At 38.2% G+C, this 12,360-nt stretch overlaps 1 protein-coding gene across 4 annotated transcripts in view; it reads left to right on the top strand.

The window, feature by feature from the left end:
• RELN (reelin) overlaps window positions 1-12,360 on the top strand; it is a 483,994-nt gene that overhangs the window by 271,631 nt on the left and 200,003 nt on the right. For all 4 annotated transcript variants that reach the window (XM_075599655.1, XM_075599652.1, XM_075599651.1 and 1 more), the window contains exons 11-12: window positions 1,823-1,968; window positions 7,178-7,329. In XM_075599655.1, the coding sequence (XP_075455770.1) occupies window positions 1,823-1,968; window positions 7,178-7,329 (298 nt within the window). The remainder of the gene's footprint in view (window positions 1-1,822; window positions 1,969-7,177; window positions 7,330-12,360) is intronic.

Below are 12,360 nucleotides of genomic sequence, written 5' to 3'. Positions count from 1 at the left end.
TGGCCCGTGAGGACTGGAGTTGCCCACCCCTGAGTTAACAAATAACCCTTCCTCCTACTTCAGAGAGCGCACTATAAATACAAGACGTTAAATAGCCAAACAATTGGGCTGTGTCTGCATAACAGAACATACTTCTGATTTCAGGGCTTTTGTTTAATGAAGTGTAGTAGTACAATTCAGATGATCAGCGACGGATTTCACAATTTGCCGCCCTTGCCTGTGCCTGCCGCTTCCTTTCAGCCGCCCTCCTGCTCCTTTGGAATCCCAGCGTCAAATAGCGCAGCGGACGTCACCAACGTGACGTCGCATGGCGGCCCGTTGCTATGGAAACACGAAGTTATTTGACGTCACGTTGCCATGGCAATGAGACACCGTGTGACATCACGTTGGGGACGTTCGCGGCGTGATTTGACGCTGGGATTCCAAAGGAGCAGAAAGGAGGCGGCTGACACAGGCAAGAACCTTCCCATTAGGTCCGATAGGCCCGAGAGCGCGGCAAAATGATAAGGGGGTGGAAATTTTTGCCGGCCCAACATTTTGCCGCCTTAGGCTTGGGAAATCTGAATCTGCAGATGATACTCCATGAAATCCAATGCAAAATATATTTATTAAATCAATGGATGATCCCCCCCAAAAAATAAGCATTTCTAATTGCCAAGTATTAAATATCTTGGAAGTATTACATACAGTAATTAGTGCTGGTGGGGAGTTGCATTGGAAAGCAGTGTGTAGCAGGCCCCTCCAGCACTGAACGGGTTAAGATATGTTTCTGCCATAGTCCATGTTGCATCTAGAGTTATCATAGCCAGTGGCCTCTTCCAACTCGTGTATTGCTGGATAATTGATTTGACCATTATGCTGATCTAAATGTATGCATAGTGGAATAAGTGGAATACATTGTACTGTATTGTCTCTTAATTAAAGCGCAGAGTACACTGTGGTTGCTCTATAAATAACGATATACATACTGTACATACACAACTGAATATAGCAATTAAATGATCACCCCATCTTTTTTGTTGAATGGTACTGGATATCCTTCCAGTTGCATTAAATGATTGCTAAATATACCTATGAAATTACAAGTCTTAGACCAGTGTTTAGCCTTATAGGTTTCTAGTGTTCCATAAGACATTTTATAGACATAAATACAGTAGTATGACGTCTTTAACACACTATTTTAGTGCTTTAGTGGAGGGTCGTTTACGGTATGGAAGAACAATGTCTTCTGGGCTTTGCATTAACGATATGTTGACTTCATTTCTATAGTTTATTATAATGGGGCATTCACACTTAACTCACACATTTTTTTCTTGTGCAATTGGCTACTTAAAAAGTATTAATTCTTAAAAGATTCCCAACGGAAACGTTTTTCTATTCAAAGGGAACCCTGAATTTGGGCATGCATGTCAATGAAATGTTTCCTCCAGTCTTATCCTGCCCATCCAGGACATTCTCACAGGCCAACTAAGACGTGCTCACAGTAAACTAAGACCTGCATGAGTCCGTAAAGTGAACCTTTAACCTAGTATCTGCAATATAAAATCCGCGAGGCACATGTAAGCACACACGTCCACCGAAAGCACTTTCATTCAGAATTAAACATACTGTTGTCTTACAACGTAAACTATGTATTTTGCCACTTAGTTTCCCACTTATAAATTTACTTTTAGTAATTTGTTTAGTTTCAGTTATGGACAGTATTTACTCTGATTGTGCAGAGAAGTAGAAAGCTGCAATTTGAAAACTTTTCAAAGATGATAAACCAGTTGTTGTAGTGACACATATTTAACAGGTTGTGCTGTTCCTTTTTCCTCTATAGCATAGCTGCCAGTCAGATGGAAACTCTATTTATTTCCATGGCACGGATGGCAGTGAGTTCAACTTTGCCACCACAAGGGATGTGGATCTTTCCACGGAGGATATCCAGGAGCAGTGGTCTGAAGAGTTTGAGAGCCAGCCTACTGGGTGAGTTGGTATCATTTCTGTACACGCAGTGGTCAAATTGGGTCAGCCACTTCGGCCCAGATGCACTAAGCTTTGTTAAATCAGGGCAAGTAACATCAGGGTACCTACAGTAAATTAGTAACTGCCATTATTTTATCTGAGTTAACGCATACAAAGGTAATTTATATGCAAAGACATTGGCCGTTGTATACAGGCATACCCCGATTTAAGGACACTCACTTTAAGTACACTCGCAAGTAAGGACATATCGCCCAATAGGCAAACGGCAGCTCACTCATGCGCGCCTGTCAGCACGTCCTGAACAGCAATACCGGCTCCCTACCTGTACCGAAGCTGTGCGCAAGCGGGGAGACTATAGAGCCTGTTACAAATGCGTTATTTACATCAGTTATGCATGTATATGACGATTGCAGTACAGAACATGCATCGAAAAGTGGGGAAAAGGTAATGCTTCACTTTAAGTAAATTTTCGCTTTACATACATGCTCTGGACCCATTGCGTACGTTAATGCGGGGTATGCCTGTATCTCATTAGCCTAGGCTTAAGGTCGGGTTACATTAGCACTACCTTGCATTACGTAAGTTACCACTTTGTTGCATTAACTTCAAATAAGCTGGCGTTACCCTGAAGGTAACTTATTTCAGGGTCTGGAACCGTTTGGTATTTCAAGGAGTAACACTAGGTTAACGTTAGGTTATTCTCTTAGTGGATCTGCGTTATGATTAGCCGAATGTTAATTTAGGAAATGTTAGGTTAAATAGCATAACGGAGCTTAGCACAGCTGGTCCTAAAGGTGTTACAGTAGGTGTATAACACTCTGTTATGTACCCCCTTCAATGTCTCTGTATAGCTACTGCTACTTGGGAGCATTAACTCTTTTTTTATTTCTCAAAGTTTCATTACTTTTCTGTATGTAATGAAATAGACCATTTTAAGTTGGGCCTTGCCATCCCTGATCTTGTAATCAAAACATTTTGAGAATTAATTCAGAAGAGCCATTTTCAGTATGCCATCTAAAGTGATTTGTACATTGCACAGCTACTTTTCAATGCACTTCTACCGATTTGCCCGATTAATTCTGAAGGAATTATACCAATAGGTTATTATCTCAAATATAGTTTTCTTGACTTCTCAATTATGCTTGAGATCTTCCATGTATACAAAGGCCAAGGAGGCATGCATGGTAGTTTCTGATGTATATCAGGGGTGCTTCATGTGTACTTACAGTAGGTACCTATAAAGAAAAGACTTGAGAGATTGTGAAAACTCTGTATACTGTATCACAACCTGCTATAAATCTGCACTTTAATACAGCTGCTGGACTGCAATTACTTGCTTATACAGTATGTGCTTCTTAGCACCTGTGACAATGTGGATGAATTTGATATAAACCATAATGCATATGCTGAAATTAGCTTATAAGGCCTTTCAGGGTATACATCTTTCTTTTTTTGCTACATCCTACATTGCAATCCTAGGTTGCTTCTTGGGTCAGTGGACAGACATCATACTGCAATCAGAATAAATGGAGCGAATATGTAGTCAGTGAGCCATAGTGAGTGACGGTCAGAATTGACTGCCAAGTAAATCAGCAATTTATTTCCTCTATTGAATATTGGAAAAGTGCACTAATTTTTCCCCAAAGGACCATTCTATGCTTTTACGCTTTGCTTAGAGATGTGGCTTATCTGTTACAGAAGAGTAATACTGTATGTATACAGCAGGCATGGTTGTCATTAGCACAGCATCTGTAATGAGACATTGAGATCTATGCATTTTATTAAAAGCTTACAAGGTCTTTAAGAAAGCCAAGAAATATGCATGAGACTGGAGGTCAGGCACCAAGGGACACAGGCACTGGAATTGGTTGGAAGGAAAGGAGCAGTCAATCTCTGGCCCTCCATCCATTTTTTTATATATGGTTCTTCTTGTCACTTTCAATACTTGCTGCTTCTTATCTCTCCCTGGAAACCAATAGACAGGTGAATACAGAAATCCAGGCTGTCTTAACAGCATCAAATAGGAGTCAGGGAGTGATTGACTTCTTATCTCCTCTCCCCATTATATCCTGTTCACGTGACTTCATCAAGCGTCCCGCTGCATTATGTAACTACTGTACATGTCATGCTGCCAATCCCCAAATATCTGATCCCACTAACTAGGAACAGGGAAATACTGTAAGGGGAACATCGTAATGAGGATGTGCTCAGAGATGAATGGTGGTATATAAGGGATTGACAAAGAGGTCATAAAAGTAGATATATGGACAATTTAAAAATGTGGAGGAAAGGAAAATTACTTTCAATTATTTAAGATGTTTTAATTAAAATGATCATTGTTTGTTTTGATTAGTATGCAATATGTACTTTGTTAAAGGAGCAATCCAAGCAATATTCTGTGTGTGTTTTTTTTAAATAAATCAGTTCTGTAGTATTAGATAATACTACTTTTTATCATTTGTTTTTTATTCAACTTTTAATGCCTTTTTTAATGAGTTTTAATATACTGTGCATCCTTTCATTTCTAAAGCAGGTTTTAGCACACTTCCCCAGCAGTGCAAGATCTTTGTAACACTTTCCTGTTTGTGATCATTTGTTGCCAATATTCTCAGCAGTTTGAGCTGCAAACGGTAACAATAGAAAATGTTACCTTTGTAATATAAGAATACATTGTAGCTGCTGAGTTACACTGATTGAATGATAAAATTGAAACTGAAAGGCAGCCATTTAGTGAACCCTGGGAAACAGGATTTTGCTGATCGATCACGGGAGAACAAATCAATTGGCAGCTTAAGTAATTAGTTTTCAATAAAGGTAATCAAAGGCAACATATATTGAAATACATATTTATTTAAGTTACTTGGATTGCCTCTTTAAATTAACTACTGAAAGATCTAATTTTCCCTTCTGAAAAACCCCTGCAACTTCATGTTATTCGTGTATTATTGTTTTTTATTTTCCCACCTTCTCCTTTATCCCAGAACCACACTTTTCAATGACTTAACCATTTTCTTCCAAACTCACACGCTAAGTGTAATCTTTGGATCCTCTCCTCTCTCACCACCCTCCTCACATTTACTATTCTTCCTCCTTAAACATTCCCCCGTATCTGCCTTCTTTGCATATCAGAAACAACTGAAGTACTAATGTAGCCCATTTCGCATGTCCTGATTGTTGTAACCTCTTTCTCACTGGCTTTTATTCTTCACTAATCCATCCACGAGGAGCAAATGCATACTTTATAAAATGAAGAAACCATTTCAATTTCAACACTTCTTAGACTTAAGGCCCAGAGTCATCAAAGTGCAAGCCACGCTCTACGCGTTTCGCCATATGAGAATAATGGCTTCCTCAGAGTGCAAAGCGGAATACAGAGTCTGATCTGGCGGTTACTACCATAGTATGCACAGGAAGAACCAGGGGAGCGGTATACCTTAAAAATAAAAACAAAATCTACATAGTGCAAATATGCAGTGGTTGACAAATCACCAAAAAATCTACTCGCCACACACAAAAATCTACTCGCCACCTAGTACCAAACGTGTGCTGCTTGGGCCAATATTTACTCGCCCGGGGGTTAAATCCACTCGCCCGGGGCGAGCAAATGTATAGGTTTGTCGAACACTGCAAATATGTCAACACAGTGAAGTGGTTTCTAAGAAACTTAGAAAACTGAAGCAAGGCTATATCACGTATAGCCAGCAAGCTAAAATGGTGAAAACCATTACTACCATAGACTACCATAGACATGGATGCGAGTTACTGCCAGATAAAGTGTGATATCCTGCATCGCTCTTTGATGACCCCCCAGCGTGTATGCACTATTGACTCTATATAACATTTTATGCTATTTTAAGGATTTATGTATTAAAAAACAAATATATTTCTATAAAAGAGATATATATATATATATATATATATATATATATATATATATATATATATATATATGCAGAAAACAAGAAGAAAAAACAGGCGCACTCCTAGTGTGATAAAGTATAAAACAATATTTATGGGATTTTAAAATATAAAAAGCGCACTCACAAACAGAGTAAAAATAATAGCATTTATGAGATATACTCAATCGCCTTGAAGCTGTGAGTGCGCTTTTTATATTTTAAAATCCCAGAAATACTGTTTTATACTTTATCACACTAGGAGTGCGCCTGTTTTTTCTTCTTGTTTTCTGCAGATATCCTTGGGATTTGGTGATCCTTATATACGGGCAGCAAAACTCCAGTGGACTAAGTATATTTTTTGAAATTTCAACTGACATCTGGTTTTTATTTTTTATTTTTTTCATATTTTTTATTTTTGCTATAGATTTCAGTTGTTTTTATCACAAATTCGCCCTTTTGGGGATTCTTTGGTCAATAGCCTTGTTAACTCTATCTGATTTACACAGCTGATTTATCCTTATCAAGCTTCCTAAGGCGCTACTCCAATTTGTTTGTTTTGATATATATATATATAAGAGAGAGAGAGAGAGAGAGAGAGAGAGAGAGAGAGAGAGATAGATAGATATCGGTACCGTGTTAGCCGAGCTTTAATAATCAAAAATGAATAGACGATACCGTTCTGTGGCTAACGAAATGCTTTTATTTGTGCGAGCTTTCTAGATACACTGATCTCTTCTTCCGGCGATGTTACAATGAGTTAAGCAAGCAATTTATATATTTATTTATATATATCATCACCAGCCCTTGTTGATTCACTGTTGGGTGAATGATCTTCCCGGTACTGCCGGCAAGCCTCTCTTCTCCACGTTGCTCCAACACATTTTCTGATTTCATCCTCTCATCTTACTTTTGGTCGTCGTCTTGTATAACTTATTCCACTTTACCTGCCATTATTAATATTTTCAGAAAATGTTTTACGTATAGTTTCACTAGGGTTATTGGGTTTTGTTAGCGCTATATTTCTCTAGTTAAATATATATACAGGCGGTCCTCGGTTATCCAGCGGAATCCGTTCTGGAAGTAGCGTTGGATAGTGAAACCGTTGTAAAGCGAGTCCCATGTTAATCAGTGGCGGTGAGCGTTGGATAACACATTCAGGCGTCGGATAACGCATTCCCGTGTCGAAAAACAGCCATAGGGTTGCATTGTAAAGCGTTGGATATACCATTCGTTGTAAAGTGAAACGTTGGCTAGCGAGGACTACCTGAATATATAATTACTACCTATTTGTTCATGTTTTCTATTAATAGGTGGGAAATTACAGGAGCTGTCATTGGTACTGAATGCGGAACAATAGAATCGGGTTCATCTCTTGTTTTTCTGAAAGACGGAGAGAGAAAGTTGTGCACACCGTACATGGATACCACAGGTTATGGGAACCTCAGGTTTTATTTCAGTATGGGTAAGTGAATACTTTAAAAAAACAAAAAACAAACGTGAGTTCAACTTTTCTGTTGCATTGCAATATTGTTTTCGTATAATAACTAATTTAGTTAATGCTTAATTCCTAGTGATAAGTATATGTGTTCCTGGGGCAAAAGACAGCATTAGGAAAGGTATCACTCAGTATCAATGTAATAATGTGATATGCATCTCTTTTGCCATGTGCACTTCAGCTTGCGATCTGTCCTTAGGTGGTGTTAGGAGAAACACGCCTATTATAATAGGTTGTATGAAAATGTGTGTCTGTTTGTTCTTCCTTTTTTCCCCCCTTTTAAAGGAGCAATTCATGCAGGTTTTTAAAATTATTTTTTTAACATAGGTTTGAAGCAGGGGGTTTCCAGAGCTGAACCCCATTAATTACAGCTCCGGGGACCCCGTGCCTCCCGATATACGGACCTTAAAAGGGGGTGCCGGTATCTCAGCAAAGTTTAAAGGTCCCGCGTCACACGGGCCAATAAGAAGCTGAACCTGATGAAGTCACGGCTACCTATTGGCCCACACGGCGCGGGAGCTTTAAAACTCCTCCATCACATGTTCCCTGCCAGCAGAGCGGCTACCGGCACCCCCTATGGAGGTATGTATCTCCAGAAGCAGGTGCTCCCCGGAACTGAAATGAATGGTGGTCAGGTCCGGAGACCCCCTGCTTCAATCCTATGTTAAAAAAATTGATATGCTTGGATTGCCTCTAATTCCAGCTCCACAAAGGCAGTGGTGAAATAGAACACCCTGGCCAACGTTCTGTGTCACATGTAAGACTCTAGGTGTGTACATGTTTTAACCACTTGGATGCCAGAGGGGTCAGCACTGTATTGCATGGTAGAGAAGGAGATACATTTCATGCCACTGCCATCAGAAATGAAAAAAGAAATAGCTTTGCATCAAACCAATAATTTCCTTGTCTTGATACAGAGGCCACTGGCTTAATGCGGATCATTTATATGCTGCTTTGTTTAGAGATGACAATGAATCCCCCGTCCGTAAAAAGAAAAAGAAATGTTGTTGTTTTCAGCAGTTAAGGTGTTAAACATAGAACAACTAATGCTGAATTTCTATTATCTCTCCTATACGTAATCTTTTTCTTTAATAAATATGCAAATCTTCATCATTTGGATGTTATTATAGACATACCAATCTAATCCCTCTCTATGTTTTGATATACATTATATATAATTGTGGCACATTTGATAAAATCCCCCATCTAGAGATATTAAATTAATAAAATATCTGGCAGAGAGATGAGAAACACCAAGCTTTGCTTTTTACCCCTCCAGTTATGATCATTTTAACATATCAGAGATACTATTTCTCAGTATTTAATGAGGCATGGAAAGCTCAAGAGCAAAGCTTTGTTTTCATTAGTTTCATATCTGGATGTCACTAAAACACTTTATCTACTGTAGCAAACACATTGATATAAAATGTTTGTCATTTCAGGCATGACATATTAATATCTTCCTATAATTAAATCCAGTGGCCTGATAATATTTGGCATTTAACAAACAAGTAAAATAAATGTAAGGTTGCATGCATTGTTTTAGCTAACTGATATATTAATTTAAAAAACGCATCCTTTCTTAAGAATTCAGGCGTCTGTTTCCATGTACAGCTCAACCCCGTTATAACGCAATCCGTTACAACGCGAATCCGCTTATAACGCGATGCAAGTGTGGCTCCCAATTTGTCATATTTATAAATACTTTACAACACGATTATTGGTATCTTAAAGCTGCAGTTCAGGCTCACGTTTTTTTTTGTTTTGTTTTTTTTTTAACTTCAATGGTTTTATCTGGGCAATCTCTACTTACCTAAAAAAACTGCATAGCTGCCGGTTAATTCGTTCTCCGTCTATTGATCGGCAAAGTTTGGCGACATCTTTAAATATGGGGAATGTAAATCATTGCTATAGGAACAAGCATGCTTGTTAAAATAGAATACAAGAAAATTGGTCTTTCAAAGTTGTTGTTTTTAAAACAGAAAATGCTAAAAGTATTTTTTCTTACTACAGAACTGATTTATTAAAAAAAACCACACATGCAGAATATTGCCTGAACTGCAGCTTTAAATACTTTATTGTACAATGCATACAATTAATTGTACGTTATTTCTAACGTGATCCGCTTATAACGCGATGTGATTCTTTGGACCCCAAGCACAGCGTTATAAGGGCTTGGACCGGTATTACTATTAATGAATGATTACTGGATCTTCAGATTATACCTGATCACAGGAAATTGTCAACATTTCCTCAAAGCTCTCTGGTCCTGATTATAGAAAGAAATATGCAACATGTATGCTATGAAAACAGAACAGTAAAGTGTTTTTCTAAAATAAAAATTTCTATTTCTAAAATAAACCACTTTAAAAAAAACCAGAAAATGAACCTGTTAGTTTTGTAAACAATAAAAGCAGTGGCACTCTGGTTCTGTAAATAAAATAATAAAAGGTACTCCACTAATACCATTACACTCGTATCCCTGAAATAATGTAACATTAATGTACTGTACCAGGGACAGGCTGTTTGTGAACAGTATTTGAACAGTGAGCTGGTTTAGCTCTTATGTAAAGTATTTGAATTAAGCCCTGGTTCTGACCGTGTGTATTTGGCGAGCCTGATGGTTTAACTGTTGTGTGTTTGTAGCGATTGTTGGATTTGCTGCTGTGTGCGTGAGACGTCTGCTGGCTGACATAGTCACACATGTGAACAGCGCACATTCCCCTGTCTGTTGTATCAGCATGCTGCTTCTATGGCTGTGTATGTGAACAGACTGCATGCTAGGAAGTTATGCTTATGAACAATAGCTGTATGAACAGGCATCCAATTAGTCAGATGTTTATATGAACAATCTACCTGTATACGTTAAGTAACTGTGTATTTGAACAGTCTTTGGGTTCATCCGCTGGTTAAGATAATGTTTAGGTGAACGCTCTCCTGGTTCAGGTTTTTCATATACAGTATTTGAATATGCTAGTACTACTGCAGATGTTGTATAGTTATACAGTATGCCGTCCATCTGTTTTCTGTTTGAAGAGTCTTCCGGATCCTCTTCTGTCTCTTTGAATAGCTTGCTGGTTTAACTACTGTGTACTGTAGATAAACTACCTGTTAGTTCACTTGCCTATTTGAACAGCATGATGATGTATTCTGGCCCATCTGCTTTGTACTCTATCTGAACAGCCTGTAAATTCCGTTGTCTATTGGAACAGTCTGACAGATTACCAGTTGTGTACTTGAGCAATCTACTGATTCAGTTGTTTTCTGTTCAGACAGCCTTCCCTGCCTGATGTGAGATATTTACCAGCTCAGATGGTGTGTATTTGACCAGTCTCCCTGTTAAGTTACTTCTGTTTTTGGACTCTCTGAAAAGATAGAGGTCTTTATTTACAAAGTGATGCTATTCTACTTGACACCTGTCTTAGCCAGAAAGCACCTTTCTGCCCATTCACTTCAATGGGTCGTCAGGTTTCTTCCGGCTCCAGAAGCTGGCTCATGAAATCGCACCATTTAGTAAATATGGGCCAATATGTAAAAGCGGGAAATGCCCGTTTAAATGGCACCACCTTGGGATGAAAGACGCTCCATAAAATATAGACAGCGAGACCATTAAATGGGAAGGAAAGCTATTGAATGATGATGAGGAATGTGTCGTGTTCCACTTAGTCTCCTTGTTGCTTTTGTTAAATAATATTGTTTCCAGTGTACCCATTTTGAGAACAAACACGGGCAAAAGTTGTGCAACCTTTTCCACAATATTTTATCAGCTGGGAAAATATGCTAAGTTCATGTGGTGAACATTCGTAATAAGTTCTGTAAACTGTGATCCGAATCCAGGACACCCATTCTACATACTGAGGAAACAAGAGCGTTGCTGTTATGTTCCGTAATTCTGATTAGTTCATGGTCTTGTCTGGCATAAATAAGCTACAGGAAAGGGAGATAAATGCACTTCCAGGTCATCTAGGCAGTGAAGCACCTGGAAGAAAAACAGGAAAAATGGTTTCCTAACCTCTGTGAACTTCAAGTAGAAATGGTTAGCTCAGCAAAAGAAACACTGTGTAGTTCATTGCAGATACAGTGTGCCTAATGTCAGTCTGTAATTGTATTTGTGAAATAAAGAATAATGGATGTGATTAATGAGCTGTCATTACGCCCTAAGTTGAAATCAAAACATGCACAGTATATGAAAAATATCACGTTCCCTTTTTGCTCGCTATATATATATCTCAAAAACAACTAGTCGATACCGGTCTGTGCCTAACGAAATGCTTTTATTTGTGCGGGCTTTCGAGATACAATGATCTCTTCTTCGGACGATGTTACAATGGATTACGCCAAATAAACTTACTTTGAAACAGGGCAGCTTGAAATGTTATCTGTGGGTGAAGCCTAACCCTCCCCCTGTGCAGTATGTGTGTGTAAATCTTCATTTATAAAGCGCCCACAGTGTATACAGCGCTTTACCAAAGGTGTGTATATGTGTGTTTACAAATAAATATATATATATATTAATCTTAATTCTAGAAATTGTACATTTTGACGTTTGACTTCCACAATTCTGACATTTCTTTAAATTACAATTTGGCTTACGACCATTTTCCATATGCTCCCAAATCGTCTTTGTCTCATCCTTCAATACAGTCCATTGTGTTAATCAAACACAAATAAAAGAAAGAACGTCAATATCATCAGTATTGGAAGCCAGAGATGGCATCAGAGAGACAGTGTACATGTTTGATAAGTTATGTATAAGCAACGGTGAAGGATGTCTCTTCAAACATGATTATAAATATATTACTAATACACGACACTAAGCATTTATACATGTATACAAAATTGAAAAGTTCAATAAAATGTGTTTACAAATATATATATATATTTATTTGTAAACACATTTTATTGAATTTCCTTGTTCTTTCCTTTATTTGTGTTTGATTAACACAATGGACTGTATTGAAGGATGAGACAAAGACGATTTGGGAGCATATGGAAAAT

This window comes from Ascaphus truei, chromosome 5, assembly GCF_040206685.1.
Source record: "Ascaphus truei isolate aAscTru1 chromosome 5, aAscTru1.hap1, whole genome shotgun sequence".
In the NCBI taxonomy this organism is placed as follows: Eukaryota; Metazoa; Chordata; class Amphibia; order Anura; family Ascaphidae; genus Ascaphus; species Ascaphus truei.
The sequence above is the reverse complement of the archived record's forward strand: the minus strand, read 5'-3'. Positions and strand labels throughout refer to the sequence as shown.